Source organism: Oncorhynchus nerka, linkage group LG11, assembly GCF_034236695.1.
Source record: "Oncorhynchus nerka isolate Pitt River linkage group LG11, Oner_Uvic_2.0, whole genome shotgun sequence".
Classification (NCBI taxonomy): domain Eukaryota; kingdom Metazoa; phylum Chordata; class Actinopteri; order Salmoniformes; family Salmonidae; genus Oncorhynchus; species Oncorhynchus nerka.
In genome coordinates, this window is record NC_088406.1 from 28,397,745 (window position 1) to 28,416,352 (window position 18,608).

General features: G+C 48.8%; 1 protein-coding gene across 1 annotated transcript in view; it reads left to right on the forward strand.

The window, feature by feature from the left end:
- The window catches only part of LOC115137751 (seizure protein 6-like), a 161,902-nt gene that overhangs the window by 91,968 nt on the left and 51,326 nt on the right, over positions 1-18,608 (forward strand). The window contains exons 2-3 of the mRNA XM_065024381.1: positions 397-1,155; positions 3,295-3,428. Of these exons, the coding sequence (XP_064880453.1) occupies positions 397-1,155; positions 3,295-3,428 (893 nt within the window). The remainder of the gene's footprint in view (positions 1-396; positions 1,156-3,294; positions 3,429-18,608) is intronic.

The window sequence follows — 18,608 nt, forward strand, 5'->3', positions numbered from 1 at the left end:
GTAGGATGACAGGCTCCTGGTAGGCTGCTGTAGGATGACAGGCTCCTTGAAGGCTGCTGTAGGATGACAGGCTCCTGAAGTGCTCTAGATTACATCTGAAGGTGCATAAGGTGGAGCGGGAGATCCATTTAATTTCCCACATTTGACAGGCCATCATATCCTTAAAGCTAAATTATTAATATTTACTCATTGATGAGGAGGAGTAGAAACCATTGAAATAAGCAATCACAGAGAATCTCTTTGGGCTTCACTGCCCTTTGTTTTCAGAAGGGACTCTTATCAAAACCTACAGCATGTTACAGCGCTACGCTTCACTGCTTTAAACAGTTTGGGGATATTATTTTGTGTGACACAAAATGTACCTGGTATGTATGTGCTCTGTGTGTGTTGTTCCAGGCTCCTATTCTGAGGATGGGACGTCCGTCACACAGAGGGGACAGTCTGAGAGTGGTGGCCCCAGCCTGTACCCCACCAAATGGGACACAGACAGAGAGGTCCCCCTGGTGACAACCGCCCCGACCCTGAATGTCCCCAACCACCACCCTCTCTACAAGGGCTTCCTCTTACAGGAGTCCCTCCAAGGACAGGGGCATTTCTTTGAGGACAGTGGGGGTGTGGAGACCCACCCCGCTATGCCACCCTCAGGTCCCCACTTTGCCAGGGACCCCTCCTCCACTCACACGGTACCACACAAGGACGCGCTAATTTTCTCCGATGTTGCCTCAACCACCACCACTGTGGCAACAGCCACGTCACCGTTGGCAACAAAGGGCAGCGTTGCTCCAGAGGGGCGTGTCTCTGTGAATCAGAGAGTAGCGTTGACCAATGGCAGGGGAGGGAGGACAGAGGAGGAAGCTGATGCCATGGATACCCTGACCACTCCTGTCATGCACACCTCCGCTCCCTCTCCCCTCTCAAACACCCCCAACCTGGCTGCTCCTATGGGTGATAGGTACTCTGAGGTCCCCACTGCATCCACCATGACTCCCCCAGCCTTGACCACTTTGGTGGAGAAGGTTGCAGGGAAGTCAGAAGAACACAACATGAGCCACGCCAGTGATGGGATAGAGATTGGGACATCAGCAGTATCTGGTGCTGTGGATGAGGAGACCACTATAACCACAACTACCATCATCACCACCATGCACCACCCAGGTAATGTAACACAGACAGGCTACACACTTGTAATGATCACCTACTCTTACCCAGAGGCATACAGATACAATATCCTGCAATACATCTAACACCAGTTTCCGTGATTCTGTCTTCATTGTGAAGGTATAATGAACAGCAAGCTCAGATTCTCATTATGCAGTCCTAGAGATAATCCTGGGCCTTGGTGGGTTGTAAAGTGCCTGTGTTTCACCATCTCCAACAGAGCAGCCCCGTGTCTGTCTGTTTGTCTGAGACACCAGTGTGCTCGCTCTCTCAATCCTCTTTGTTTGCAGCTCACATATCTAAACAACCAATGGGCTTAAATGAATTATAACATCAGTATTCCTCCTCCTCTCACACTCAATCAAGTGCTCCTGAAATGGAATGGAAACCAGATTGCAAACATGAGATACGGAGACACATTTGTGTTATGGTGGGAGAGAAGAAGGAGAACTTTCAGCCTGGTCTCATAGACTAGACATAACATAGTAAATGTAAATACAGGACACTCAAATTATTATGTTAGGTTTGGTATGGTTACATAAGACAGAAGGTTGCTTAAGGCAAAAAAAACACAAAAAAACAAGAGGGTGATTGGTTGGGACGGATGGGTTGACATTTGAACGTCTAGCAACCCAAAGGTTGTGCGTTAGCGTTAGCCACCTAGCTAACATTAGCGTTAGCCACCTAGCCACCTAGCTAACATTAGCGTTAGCCACCTAGCTAACATTAGCGTTAGCCATCTAGCTAACATTAGCCACACACACATCACACCACATCACCACACACCACACACCACACACCACCACCACACACCACACACCACCCCACACACACCACACCACCACACACCACGGGGCGGCAGGGTAGCCTAGTGGTTAGAGCATTGGACTAGTAATCGGAAGGTTACAAGTTCAAATCCCCGAGCTGACAAGGTACAAATCTGTCATTCTGCCCCTGAACAGGCAGTTTAACCCACTGTTCCTAGGCCGTCATTGAAAATAAGAATTTGTTCTTAACTGACTTGCCTAGTAAAATAAAGGTAAAAAATAAATAAACACCATACCACCAAACACTACACCACACTCATACACCACACACACATGTTTATATTTATTTATTTTATTGAACCTTTATTTAATTAGACAAGTCAGTTAAGAACAAACTCTTATTCACAATGAAGACCTACCAAAAGGCAAATGGCCTCCTGCGGGGACGGGGGCTGGGATTAAAAATAAAAAAGTTAATAGAAATATAGGACAAAACATACATTACGACAAGAGAGACAACACTACACAAAGAGAGACCTAAGACGACAACATAGCAAGGCATCAACACATGACAACACAGCATGGTAGCAACACAACATGACAACAACATGGTAGCAACACAACATGGTAGCAGCACAAAACGTGGTACAAACGTTTTTGGACACAGACAACAGCACAAAGGGAAAGAAGGTAGAGACAACAATACATCACACGAAGCAGCCACAACTGTCAGTAAGAGTGTTCATGATTGAGTCTTTGAATGAAGAGATTGAGATAAAACTGTCTAGTTTGAGTGTTTGTGCAGCTCGTTCTGGTCGCTAGCTGCAGTGAACTGAAAAGACGAGCGACCCAGGGATGTGTGTGCTTTGGGGACCTTTAACAGAATGTGACTGGCAGAAGGGGTGTTGTATGCGGAGGATGAGGGCTGCATATGAAGCACACACTCAAGCACACAGTAGCGTCCTGTGTCATCCCTCTCTCTGGAGGAAACTCAAAGATAGAAATAAAACAAGGCAGTCGAACAGAAAGACCCCAAGGCAACCAGAAAACCGTCTGTGGTCATTCCCTCCACCTGATCTGTCCCTCGAGCACACAATCAAAGAGGAGAGAGAGACGGCCCCACACTATTAAAGTGGGGGGTGCTGGTGTGAGTGAGAGAGAGAATGGGACCAGGGAGGGTCCTTTTGGAGTGAGGGGGTGTCTTACTTACTTGGGCCCATCGCTCCTTTAGAGCATAGACCATCGACAAAACCTATCCAACGCACTCTGCTCTGGGCAGTCTTCTCCAGATCGTTCCCCCCATGCCGGGTTAGTTAGGGGGTGTAACTGGTCCTCAATGTTTTGCTCTCTGTATTTTTTGTCCTTGCAGCTCCCTGCATCTTCAACTTGACATCACCAGAGGGCTACATAGAGACGCCCCAGCCGTCCAGCTCTCATTACTACTCTTCTGTGGACTGCACCTACACCGTCACGGTCTACACGGGCTATGGAGTAGAGATACAGGTCAGACCACCACTATTGTTGCCAGAAGAGTATTCATTGTGTCCATCAAAAGCAGTGATTGTCTATAAAAAGATGGTAGATTAAACATGGAAACACACAAGACTGGCACATCCTGTCGAGAAATTACATTAGATATCCAAATATAACATCCAAAATGGGCAATTGGGTCGTTGGCAATAGCACACTAGTTCTTCAAAATGATGATGGCCACTCAGTCACCAAGGTCTTTACTGTCATTCTGCAGCGACTGACCTTTGGAAGCTGACACAGTGATTTGAACAGGGAATCTGCCTCCACCTGAACCGACTCATTCACATGACTAACTCTCCAGCTAAACTTCCTGCTCTCATAAAATATACAATAGCCATTAACCCTCTGACCGTCCAGATGTTTGGCCTAATATATTTTGGATGAAAATGGATATGTACCACAAGTCATTCTCAATGATGCATCCCAGCTGCTTCCTGTCTTCAGCGAAAGAGGAGAAAATGAGGAGGAGGGTGGAGAGAGGTGAACATTCCTCCTCTCCTCTGTTCCTCCTCTCATTGCCTGTCTGTGCTTTCTACCACCCGGGACAGCAGCACATGTATATATCCATCTTCTCTCTCATTGCCTTTAATTATTCTAAGTGATTTAGATTTAGAGCTTCCTCTCTTCATCAATTACTTATGGATTATGTTGGTCTACGGGACTCTTTTAATACCATCCTGCTAAAATGTCTCCACAGAAGCTCTTAACTTGATTAAAGAGGCCTTACCCTCGGGGTTGATTGACTAAATAGTATGGGATTTAGACAAAATCACCCTCTATACTCCTTTACACCCTCTATACTCCTCTACACCTAGTCTACACCCCTCTACATCCCTGTACATCCCGCTACACCCTTCTACACCCATCTACACCATACAGCCCCTCTACACCTAGTCTGCACCCCTCTTTTATTTATTTTATTTTTTAAAATTTATTTCACCTTTATTTAACCAGGTAGGCTAGTTGAGAACAAGTTCTCATTTGCAACTGCGACCTGGCCAAGATAAAGCATAGCAGTGTGAACAGACAACACAGAGTTACACTTGGAGTAAACAATTAACAAGTCAATAACACAGTAGAAAAAAAAGGGGCAGTCTATATACAATGTGTGCAAAAGGCATGAGGAGGTAGGCGAATAATTACAATTTTGCAGATTAACACTGGAGTGATAAATGATCAGATGGTCATGTACAGGTAGAGATATTGGTGTGCAAAAGAGCAGAAAAGTAAATAAACAGTATAAAAACAGTATGGGAATGAGGTAGGTGAAAATGGGTGGGCTATTTACCAATAGACTATGTACAGCTGCAGCGATTGGTTAGCTGCTCTACACCCCTGTACATCCCGCTACACCCTTCTACACCCATCTACACAATACAGCCCCTCTACACCTAGTCTACACCCATCTACACAATACAGCCCCTCTACACCTAGTCTACACCCATCTACACAATACAGCCCCTCTACACCCTTCTACACCCATCTATACAATACAGCCCCTCTACACCTAGTCTACACCCATCTACACAATACAGCCCCTCTACACCACACTATAGCTCACCACACTGAATCTACATCATCCTATACCCTTCTACATGCAATCTACACCCCTCTACAGCCATCTACACCTCTCTTCACCCAGTCTACACCCCTCTGAACCCATCTACATGCCTCTAATCCATTCTACACCGCTCTACACCCATCTCCTTCTCTCTACACCTCCCTACAGCCTACTACACCTGCAGCCCTCTACACCCGTCTACACTCATCTACACCCGTCTACACTCATCTACACCCGTCTACACTCGTCTACACCCCCTCTATACCATTCTACACCCCTTTAAACCCAGTCTACACCCCTTACAGCCTTCTAAACCCCCATACACCCGAGCCCTCTACAACCCTCTACACCCCTCGACACCACTCTATATCCATCTACACCCCTTTACACCCCTCTACGGCTTTCTACACCTCCCTAAACCCATTACACCCCCAGCGCTCTACACCTCTCTACAGCCGTCTACACCTAGTATACACACCTCTACACCTCTCTACACACCTCTACACCCCTCTACACCCCTGTACACCTCTCTACACCACTATACAGCCCTCTAAACCCCCCTACACCCCTGTACACCTCTCTACACCACTCTACAGCCCTCTAAACCACCCTACACATCTCTACACTCCCCTACAGCCCTATACACCTCTCTACACCACTCTACAGCTCTCTAAACCACCATACACCTCTCAACACCCCTGTACACCTCTCTACACCACTATACAGCCCTCTAAACCACCCTACACCTCTCTACCCCCCTACACCCCTGTACACCTCTCTACACCACTCTACAGCCCTCTAAACCACCCTACACCTATCTACCCCCTACACCCCTGTACACCTCTCTACACCACTCTCCAGCCCTCTAAACCACCCTACACCTCTCTACCCCCCTACACCCCTGTACACCTCTCTACACCACTCTACAGCCCTCTAAACCACCCTACACCTCTCTACCCCCTACACCCCTGTACACCTCTCTACACCACAATACAGCCCTCTAAACCACCCTACACCCTGTACACCTCTCTCTACGCCACTCTACAGCCCTCTAAACCACCCTACACCTCTCTAGCCCCCTACACCCCTGTACACCTCTCTACACCACTATACAGCCCTCTAAACCACCCTACACCTCTCTACCCCCTACACCCCTGTACACCTCTCTACACCACTCTACAGCCCTCTAAACCACCCTACACCCCTGTACACCTCTCTACACCACTATACAGCCCTCTAAACCACCCTACACCTCTCTACCCCCTACACCCCTGTACACCTCTCTACACCACTCTCCAGCCCTCTAAACCACCCTACACCCCTCTACCCCCTACACCCCTGTACACCTCTCTACACCACTATACAGCCCTCTAAACCACCCTACACCCCTGTACACCTCTCTACACCACTCTACAGCCCTCTAAACCACCCTACACCTCTCTAGCCCCCTACACCCCTGTACACCTCTCTACACCACTATACAGCCCTCTAAACCACCCTACACCTCTCTACCCCCTACACCCCTGTACACCTCTCTACACCACTCTACAGCCCTCTAAACCACCCTACACCCCTGTACACCTCTCTACACCACTATACAGCCCTCTAAACCACCCTACACCTCTCTACCCCCTACACCCCTGTACACCTCTCTACACCACTATACAGCCCTCTAAACCACCCTACACCTCTCTACCACCCTACACCCCTGTACACCTCTCTACACCACTATACAGCCCTCTAAACCACCCTACACCTCTCTACCCCCTACACCCCTGTACACCTCTCTACACCACTCTACAGCCCTCTAAACCACCCTACACCTCTCTACCCCCTACACCCCTGTACACCTCTCTACACCACCATACAGCCCTCTAAACCACCCTACACCCCTGTACACCTCTCTACGCCACTCTACAGCCCTCTAAACCACCCTACACCTCTCTAGCCCCCTACACCCCTGTACACCTCTCTACACCACTATACAGCCCTCTAAACCACCCTACACCTCTCTACCCCCCTACACCCCTGTACACCTCTCTACACCACTCTACAGCCCTCTAAACCACCCTACACCCCTGTACACCTCTCTACACCACTATACAGCTCTCTAAACCACCATACACCTCTCAACACCCCTGTACACCTCTCTACACCACTATACAGCCCTCTAAACCACCCTACACCTCTCTACCCCCCTACACCCCTGTACACCTCTCTACACCACTCTACAGCCCTCTAAACCACCCTACACCTCTCTACCCCCCTACACCCCTGTACACCTCTCTACACCACTCTCCAGCCCTCTAAACCACCCTACACCTCTCTACCCCCTACACCCCTGTACACCTCTCTACACCACTCTACAGCCCTCTAAACCACCCTACACCTCTCTACCCCCCTACACCCCTGTACACCTCTCTACACCACAATACAGCCCTCTAAACCACCCTACAACCCTGTACACCTCTCTACGCCACTCTACAGCCCTCTAAACCACCCTACACCTCTCTAGCCCCCTACACCCCTGTACACCTCTCTACACCACTATACAGCCCTCTAAACCACCCTACACCTCTCTACCCCCCTACACCCCTGTACACCTCTCTACACCACTCTACAGCCCTCTAAACCACCCTACACCCCTGTACACCTCTCTACACCACTATACAGCCCTCTAAACCACCCTACACCTCTCTACCCCCCTACACCCCTGTAAACCTCTCTACACCACTCTCCAGCCCTCTAAACCACCCTACACCTCTCTACCCCCCTACACCCCTGTACACCTCTCTACACCACTATACAGCCCTCTAAACCACCCTACACCCCTGTACACCTCTCTACACCACTCTACAGCCCTCTAAACCACCCTACACCTCTCTAGCCCCCTACACCCCTGTACACCTCTCTACACCACTATACAGCCCTCTAAACCACCCTACACCTCTCTACCCCCCTACACCCCTGTACACCTCTCTACACCACTCTACAGCCCTCTAAACCACCCTACACCCCTGTACACCTCTCTACACCACTATACAGCCCTCTAAACCACCCTACACCTCTCTACCCCCCTACACCCCTGTACACCTCTCTACACCACTATACAGCCCTCTAAACCACCCTACACCTCTCTACCACCCTACACCCCTGTACACCTCTCTACACCACTATACAGCCCTCTAAACCACCCTACACCTCTCTACCCCCTACACCCTGTACACCTCTCTACACCACTCTACAGCCCTCTAAACCACCCTACACCTCTCTACCCCCCTACACCCCTGTACACCTCTCTACACCACCATACAGCCCTCTAAACCACCCTACACCCCTGTACACCTCTCTACGCCACTCTACAGCCCTCTAAACCACCCTACACCTCTCTAGCCCCTACACCCCTGTACACCTCTCTACACCACTATACAGCCCTCTAAACCACCCTACACCTCTCTACCCCCTACACCCCTGTACACCTCTCTACACCACTCTACAGCCCTCTAAACCACCCTACACCCCTGTACACCTCTCTACACCACTATACAGCCCTCTAAACCACCCTACACCTCTCTACCCCCTACACCCCTGTACACCTCTCTACACCACTATACAGCCCTCTAAACCACCCTACACCTCTCTAGCCCCCTACACCCCTGTACACCTCTCTACACCACTATACAGCCCTCTAAACCACCCTACACCTCTCTACCCCCTACACCCCTGTACACCTCTCTACACCACTCTACAGCCCTCTAAACCACCCTACACCCCTGTACACCTCTCTACACCACTATACAGCCCTCTAAACCACCCTACACCTATCTACCCCCCTACACCCCTGTACACCTCTCTACACCACTCTCCAGCCCTCTAAACCACCCTACACCTCTCTACCCCCTACACCCCTGTACACCTCTCTACACCACTATACAGCCCTCTAAACCACCCTACACCCCTGTACACCTCTCTACACCACTCTACAGCCCTCTAAACCACCCTACACCTCTCTAGCCCCCTACACCCCTGTACACCTCTCTACACCACTATACAGCCCTCTAAACCACCCTACACCTCTCTACCCCCTACACCCCTGTACACCTCTCTACACCACTCTACAGCCCTCTAAACCACCCTACACCCCTGTACACCTCTCTACACCACTATACAGCCCTCTAAACCACCCTACACCTCTCTACCCCCTACACCCCTGTACACCTCTCTACACCACTATACAGCCCTCTAAACCACCCTACACCTCTCTACCCCCCTACACCCCTGTACACCTCTCTACACCACTCTACAGCCCTGTAAACCACCCTACAACTCTCTACACCCCCTACACCCCTGTACACCTCTCTACACCACTATACAGCCCTCTAAACCACCCTACACCCCTGTACACCTCTCTACACCACTATACAGCCCTCTAAACCACCCTACACCTCTCAACACCCCTGTACACCTCTCTACACCACTCTACAGCCCTCTAAACCACCCTACACCCCTGTACACCTCTCTACACCACTATACAGCCCTCTAAACCACCCTACACCCCTGTACACCTCTCTACACCACCCTACAGCCCTGTAAACCACCCTACCACTCTCTACACACCCTACACCCATGTACACCTCTCTACACCACTCTACAGCCCTCTAAACCACCCTACACCTCTCAACACCTTTGTACACCTCTCTACACCCCCTACACCCTACCCAACCCAGTCTACATCCCTCTACACCCATCTGCACTCGTCTACACCCCTCTAAACCATTCTACACCCCTCTAAACCCAGTCTACACCCATCTACACCCCTCTACACCTCCAGCCCTCTACACCCCTCTACACCTCCCTACACCTCCAGCCCTCTACACCTGTCTACACACCCTTACAACCCCCTACATTCTACCTAACCCCCCAACCCTCTACAACCGTACATCTCTTTACACCCATCTACACCAGTCTACACCCCTCTGCACACACCCCTACACCCCACTACACCCACCAGCCCTCTAAACCCTTCTACACCCATCTACACCAAGTCTACACCCCTCGACACCCCCCTACACCCTACATCTCTCTACACCCCTTACAGCCATCTACTCCCCACTACACCCCTCTACATGCTTCTTCACCCAGTCTACACTCCTCTACAACATTCTACATCTACTCCCCACTACTCCCCACTACACCCCACTACACCCCTCTACATGCCTCTTCACCCAGTCTACACTCCTCTACAGCATTCTACATCTACTCCCCACTACTCCCCACTACACCCCTCTACATGCCTCTTCACCCAGTCTACACTCCTCTACAGCATTCTACATCTACTCCCCACTACACCCCACTACACCCCTCTACATGCCTCTTCACCCAGTCTACACTCCTCTACAGCATTCTACATCTACTCCCCACTACTCCCCACTACACCCTCTACATGCCTCTTCACCCAGTCTACACTCCTCTACAGCATTCTACACCCATCTACACCCCACTACACCCCTCTACATGCCTCTTCACCCAGTCTACACTCCTCTACAACATTCTACACCCATCTACACCCCACTACACCCCTCTACATGCCTCTTCACCCAGTCTACACTCCTCTACAGCATTCTACACCCATCTACACCCCACTACACCCCTCTACATGCCTCTTCACCCAGTCTACACTCCTCTACAGCATTCTACATCTACTCCCCACTACTCCCCACTACACCCCTCTACATGCCTCTTCACCCAGTCTACACTCCTCTACAGCATTCTACATCTACTCCCCACTACTCCCCACTACACCCCTCTACATGCCTCTTCACCCAGTCTACACTCCTCTACAGCATTCTACATCTACTCCCCACTACACCCCACTACACCCCTCTACATGCCTCTTCACCCAGTCTACACTCCTCTACAGCATTCTACACCCATCTACACCCCACTACACCCCTCTACATGCCTCTTCACCCAGTCTACACTCCTCTACAGCATTCTACACCCATCTACACCCCACTACACCCCTCTACATGCCTCTTCACCCAGTCTACACTCCTCTACAGCATTCTACATCTACTCCCCACTACTCCCCACTACACCCCTCTACATGCCTCTTCACCCAGTCTACACTCCTCTACAGCATTCTACATCTACTCCCCACTACACCCCACTACACCCCTCTACATGCCTCTTCACCCAGTCTACACTCCTCTACAGCATTCTACACCCATCTACTCCCCACTACACCCCACTTGACGGCGGAGAGGAATGTATGTTTTAAGTGCATTTCCTGCTATTTTTTCTGCCTTAGGGTGGAGAGATTTTTTTTCTAGTTTTACCATTTTACCCCCCTACATCAAGTCTACACCCCGCTACACCCCATTAAATCCAGTATAAACCTCTCTACACCCCACTTCAACCCTCTACACCCAGTCTACACTTATATACACCCCCTACCCACCCATCTACACCCCTCTACACCCAGTCTACTCCCCTCTACACACACCACATCCCCATACACCATATAGCCCTCTACACCCCTTTACAACCCCCTACACCCCTCTTCACCCCACTACACCTCCTCTATACCCCTCTACACCCCTGACCCTACACCCCACTACACCCAATCTATACCCCTCTATACCCCCTACATCCCTCTACACCCCTACACCCATTTACAAACCCTTACACCCCTCTTCACCCCCTCTACACCTCAATACACCCCCTGACCCTACACCTCACTACACCCAGTCTAAACCCCTACATCCCTCTACACCCTTCTACACCCTCCACACTCCACATCCCTCTACCTTATACACCCCTCTACATCATAAACCCCTCTACATCACTATACACCGAGTCTATACCCCTCTACACACAGTTTACCCCCCTTTACACCATCTACAAACCTCTACACCTGTCTACACCCTCTACATCCAGTGTACACCCCTCTACAGCCCTCCACACGCTCTACACTTTTGGGGGTACAAAGCGAGATTTGTTTGGGGGCCCCTCCCAAACCTTGTGGGCAAAGTCTTTTAGTGAACCCCCCCCCCAATCATGACGGTGGAGAGAAATGCATGTTTTAGAGTACATTCTTTTCCAATTTTACAGCTAATTTCCTGCAGTTCTACAAATTTTGCCATGACTTATGCCATGTTAATGATATCTGAGTGAGAGGGACTAACAAAATCAATAGGGGCCCCCTTGAGGTCAGGGCCCCTGGACACTTGCCCTGCGTGACTGGTTGGTATTCGGCCATGATTACTACAAGTTTAGACAGCTGATGAGACTAATTTACCAATCACATTCTTTTTATCTGACATGGCATATTGAGTGACTGTCAGTGACTGACATAAGAAAATAAAAATTGCTGATGCATAACCAAATGTCCAACTTGCACCTTATATATTCTACTTTTCTAACTCTCTTTTTTTGTTGTTGGGTTGGAGGCCCCTTAGCAGCCTGGGACCCTAATCAACCACTTATGTCGCTTATGCCTGGAGCTGGCACAACCCTCTATAGCCCCATGCACCCCTCTATAGCCCCATACACCCCTCTATAGCCCCATGCACCCCTCTATAGCCCCATACACCCCTCTATAGCCCCATGCACCCTCTATAGCCCCATGCACCCTCTATAGCCCCATGCACCCTCTATAGATCCCATACACCCTCTATAGCCCCATGCACCCCTCTATAGCCCCATGCACCCCTATAGCCCCATGCGCCCCTCTATAGCCCCATGCACCCCTATAGCCCCATGCACCCTCTATAGCCCCATGCACCCCTCTATAGCCCCATACACCCTCTATAGCCCCATACACCCTCTATAGCCCCATACACCCTCTATAGCCCCATACACCCCTCTATAGCCCCACACACCCCTCTATAGCCCCACGCACCCCTCTATAGCCCCACGCACCCCTCTATAGCCCCATGCACCCCTCTATAGCCCCATGCACCCCTCTATAGCCCCATACACCCCTCTATAGCCCCATGCACCCCTCTATAGCCCCATGCACCCCTCTATAGCCCCATGCACCCCTCTATAGCCCCATACACCCCGCTATAGCCCCATACACCCCTCTATAGCCCTATACACCCCTCTATACCCCTCTGCACTTCAGCTGGTATCAAGTCTACTCCCGCTCCTCCTCTCTGGCGCTCGTTGTCACCAGTTTACTCATTATTACACACACCTGCCACCATCGTTACGCACTCCTGCGCCTTATGAGACTCACCTGGACTCCATCACCTTCCTGGTTTACCTCCCCCATATCTGTCACTCCCCTTGGTTCTTTCCTCGGGCGTTATTGACTCTGTTTCTATTTCATGTCAGTACATTTTTGTGTTTCTTGTTTTGTACTATGTTCTGTACTATGTTCTGTTAATTTTGCGCTCCCTGTACTTGCTTCCCGACTTCCAGCGTACACATTACAGGTAGCTTAATGGTCAGATAGTCGATTTGTGTCATCCCCTTTCTTAAAGACTGGGTTGATTATTCCTCTTATCTGGAAATCTTTTGGATTAATCTACTTCAAAGGACTTCTCTAGGCCAGGGGGCTTTATAGAATGTGGGTCTGAACAACTCCAGTTTATCCTCCACTTTAGAGTAAGGATTTAAACGTTTGCCTTCATGTAGGCCTTAGAAGATTAAGACTGATGTGGATTAACCACCCAACAGTGGTAGTTGTCATGTGAAGGTAGGATAGTCCGCAGTGATTAACTTTACGCTGTAGGCCCAAGTATGTGGGAGTTCATAGATTAGTGCACTGCAGACCCAACTAAAATATGCTCATTTCCTAACCAAGGACTGCATTTGATATGAGAGTCCAGACCAGTAGTTCTGTTCACTCCAGCAGTGTGTAGGTGGTGGGACAGGATCTTTAAGCAGCTCACTGAAGCCATGGTGGGTAGTACTGTAGAGTATCGACTGATGGGTCAATATTCACAACTACTCTGGCTTAAGTGGACCTCGGCACAGTTCAATAAAGTACAGTTCTATTTGCAGTCTCTGTCTGGGTTGATGACAGAGATTGATTAGGATGTATCTGTCACTGCTTTAATAAAGGGTAGCGCAATCTGTCAGTTCAATATCCGGTGAGTTTCACCCTGATACTTTTTGGAGGGCTGAGGAAGAGTGCTTCACTAAAGGCTGTCTGGAATGATAGTTCATATCTAAATATATGGAAATATTGACTACTAGGCTCCAACAAAATTGCTAGAAAATATATATATGTTCAAACACAGTCGTTTGTCCATTTTCTTTCTGTGTGAGTCGAGGATATGTTTCTCTCATATGTAAATCATTCTCCACTGTGCACACGCTTCGTAGTGAAATGACATACAGTTTGTGCGCCACAGACTGCAGAAGATTACATAAACCTGGGAGCAGAGGGTAATGGATTTATCAACCTCAGCCATGAGCCACCCACAGCTGGAACATGTAGGCTACATTATGCCTATAAATCATTATTACCATAAACATGATGTTTGTCCTGAACCTTTGACTAATGTATTAGGTTACTGTGTGCCAGAGGGAGGAGGCATGCAGCATTCAGTCACCTGGATGACGCCGACAGAGATGGTCGCCTCGCTTCGCGTTCTTAGGAAACTATGCAGTATTTTTTAAAATTTTTTTATGTATTATTTCTTACATTGTTACCGCAGGAAATCTTGCGTCTTATTACATACAGCTGGGAAGAACTATTGGATATAAGAGCAAAGTCAACTTACCAACATTATGGCCTGGTCAAAATGGAATTAAATGTATTTTCTATTTTCTATTTTTCTTCCTGGGGGAGGACTGTGGGAGGGGTCTTGAATGGTTGAGGGACAGCGATTTGGGAACTGTGGGGGGGGGGGGGGATCTTGGAGGGTTCGGCTTCACTTTTTTTGGACTGGTGGTAGATTGGTCAACATGCCCTTGAGCAGGGCAATGGCCCTGGATGCTTCTATGTGTCGCTCTGAATGTGAATCTGTTGGATGACTGATATTGTATGTTTAGAAAATTCGATAAATAAAATAATAAATACAAATTTTAAAACATTATGACCAGGAATACGACTTTCCCGAAGCGGATCCTCTGTTTGGACCACCACCCAGGACAATGGATCGGATCCCAGTAGGCAACCCAAAACAACGCCGCCGAGAAGGGGCAGACGGAGCGGTCTTCTGATCAGGCTCCGTAGACGGGCACATCGCTCACCGCTCCCGAGTATACTACTCGCCAAATTCCAGTCTCCTGACAACAAGGTAGACAAAATTCGAGCCTTATAGAGAGACATCAGAGACCCCCCCCCCCCCCAAGCAGACACCTCGACGGCCCTGAAAGAAATTCATTGGACTCTATGTAAACTGGAAACCACATATCCGGAGGCTGCATTTATTGTAGCTGGGGATTTTAACAAGGCTAATCTGAAAACAAGGCTCCCTAAATTATATCAGCATATCGAATGCACGACCCGGGCTGGCAAAATTCTGGATCATTGCTACTCTAACTTCCGTGACGCATACGAAGCCCTCCCTTCCCCTCCTTTCAGCAAATCTGACCACGACTCCATTTTGTTGCTCTCAGCCTATAGACAGAAACTAAAACAGGAAACGCCCATGCTAAGGACTGTTCAACGCTGGTCCGACCAATCTGATTCCACGCTTCCAAGATTGCTTTGATCACGTGGACTGGGATATGTTCCGGATAGCCTCAAACAACAACAGTGATATATATGCTGATTCTGTGAGTGAGTTTATTGACAAGTGCATCGGTGATGTTGTACCCAGGGTGACTATTAAATCCTTCCCCAACCAGAAACCGTGGATTGATGACAGCATTTTGGCAAAACTGAAAGCTCGAACCACTGCTTTTAATCATGACAAGGCAACCGGAAACATGACCGAATACAAACTGTGTAGCTATTCCCTCCGCAAGGCAATCAAACAAGCTAAGCGTCAGTATAGAGACAAAGTAGAGTCACAATTCAATGGCTCAGATACGATACATATGTGGCAGGGTCTACAGTCAATCACGGATTACAAAAAGAAAACCAGCCCCATTGCAGACACCGACGTCTTGCTCCCAGACAAACTAAACAACTTCTTTGCTCGCTTTGAAGATATTACAGTTCCACTGACACGGTCCGCTACCAAAACCTGCGGGCTCTCCTTTACCGCAGCCAACGTGAGTAAAACATTTAAACGTGTTAACCCTCGCAAGGCTGCCGGCCCAGACGGCGTCCCTAGCCGAGTCCTCAGATCATGCGCAGACCAGCTGGCTGGTGTGTTTACGGACATATTCAATCAATCCCTATCCCAGTCTGCTGTTCCCACACGCTTCAAGAGGGCCACTATTGTTTCTGTTCCCAAGAAAGCAAAGGTAACTGAGCTAAATGACTATTGCCCCATAGCACTCACTTCCGTCATCATGAAGTGCATTGAGAGACTAGTCAAGGATCATATCACATCCACCCTACCTGACACCCTAGACCCACTCCAATTTGCTTACCGCCCGAATAGGTCCACAGACGACGCAATCGCAATCACACTGCACACGCCCTAACGCATCTGGACAAGAGGAATACCTATATAAGAATGCTGTTCATCGATTACAGCTCAGCATTTAACACCTTAGTACACTCCAAACTCGTCATCAAGCTCGAGACCCTGGGTCTCGACCCAGCCCTGTGCATCTGGGTCCTGGACTTTCTGACGGGCCACCCCCAGGTGGTGAGGGTAGGAAACAACATCTCCACCCCGCTGACCATCAACACTGGGGCCCCACAAGGGTGTGTTCTCAGCCCTCTCCTGTACTCCCTGTTCACCCATGACTGCGTGGCCATGCACGCCTCCAACTCAATCATCAAGTTTGCAGACGACACTACAGTGGTGGGCTTGATTACCAACAACGACGAGACTGCCTACGGGGAGGAGGTGAGGTTCCTCGGAGTGTGGTGTCAGGAAAATAACCTCTCAGTCAACATCAACAAAACAAAGGAGATGATCGTGGACTTCAGGAAACAGCAGAGGGTGCACCCCCCTATCCACATCAACGGGACAGTAATGGAGAAGGTGGAAAGTGTTTTAAGTTCCTCGGTGTACAGATTTGTCTTGTCACCAAAAACACAAACTTTTACAGATGCACAATCAAGAGCATTCTGCCCACAAGCGTAAGGCTCTCCAGAGGGTAGTGAGGTCTGCACAATGCATCACCAGAGGCAAACTACCTGCCCTCCAGAACACCTACACCACCCGATGTCACCGGAAGGCCAAAAAGATCATCAAGGACAACAACCACCCGAGCCACTGCCTGTTCACCCCGTTATCATGCAGAAGGCGAGGTCAGTACAGGTGCATCAAAGCTAGGACCGAGAGACTGAAAAACATCTTCTAATTCAAGGCCATCAGAATGTTAAACAGCCATCACTAACATTGAGTGGCTGCTGCCAACACACTGACTCAAATCTTTAGCCACTTTAATAATATTTCACTAGTCACTTTAAACAATGCCACTTTATATAATGTTTACATACCCTACAATACTCATCTCATATGTATATGCTGTGCTCTATACCATCCACTGCACCCTCCTATGCCGTTCGGCCATCGTTCATCCATATATTTATGTGTACGTATTCTTATTCATTCCTTTACACTTGTGTGTATAAGGTAGTTGTTGTGAAATTGTCAGATTACTTGTTAGATATTACTGCACGGTCAGAACTAGAAGCACATGCATTTTGCTACACTCACATTAACATCTGCTAACCATGTGTATGTGGCCAATAAAAATGGATTTGATTTGACCTGCAACATGTTAATAGCACAGTGGCTCCCTCCCTGACTGAACCCTGATAGAGTTCAAGTTTACATTTACATTTAAGTCATGTAGCCCACAGGGCTTTAGCTGTGCTTAGCCAGTCTCACTGACTCCCAGTACACTAAAGCACACGGCTCAGACCTTTTACTGAATCAATACCCTGGCCCACTCCACTCTGATCTCCTGATAGATAGTCCCCAACTCAATCATAACTAGGCAGCTGGAGGCAAGTGAAAACAAGGGCCTGTTGATGACCTGTCCTCATCTGTGGGAGAGAGTGCTCTCGCACATTGGCTAACCGGGCTGTCTGCATTGTGTCCAACCCACCACCCGCCAACCGCCTCTTCTACACTACTGCTACTCTCTGTTCATCATATATGCAAAGTCACTTCAACCATATCTACATGTACATTCTACCTCAATCAGCCTGACTAAGCGGTGTCTGTATGTAGCCTCGCTACTATTATAGCATCGCTATAAGCCTGTCTTTTTACTGTTGTTTTATGTCTTTACCTACCTATTGTGCACCTAATACCTTTTTTGCACTATTGGTTAGAGCCTGTAAGTAAGCATTTCACTGTAAGGTTGTATTCGGCGCACGTGACAAATAAACTTTGATTTGATTTGAGTGTAACCAACTTCATATAGCAACCCAGAAGAAAGGCACACGGACACGCCCACTTCAGTTTGACTTGGTTTTTATCTGCAGTAAAATATATAAAACAGTGATTGACAGGACGATCACAGTCACACGTTCACTACCCTCAGAATATCTC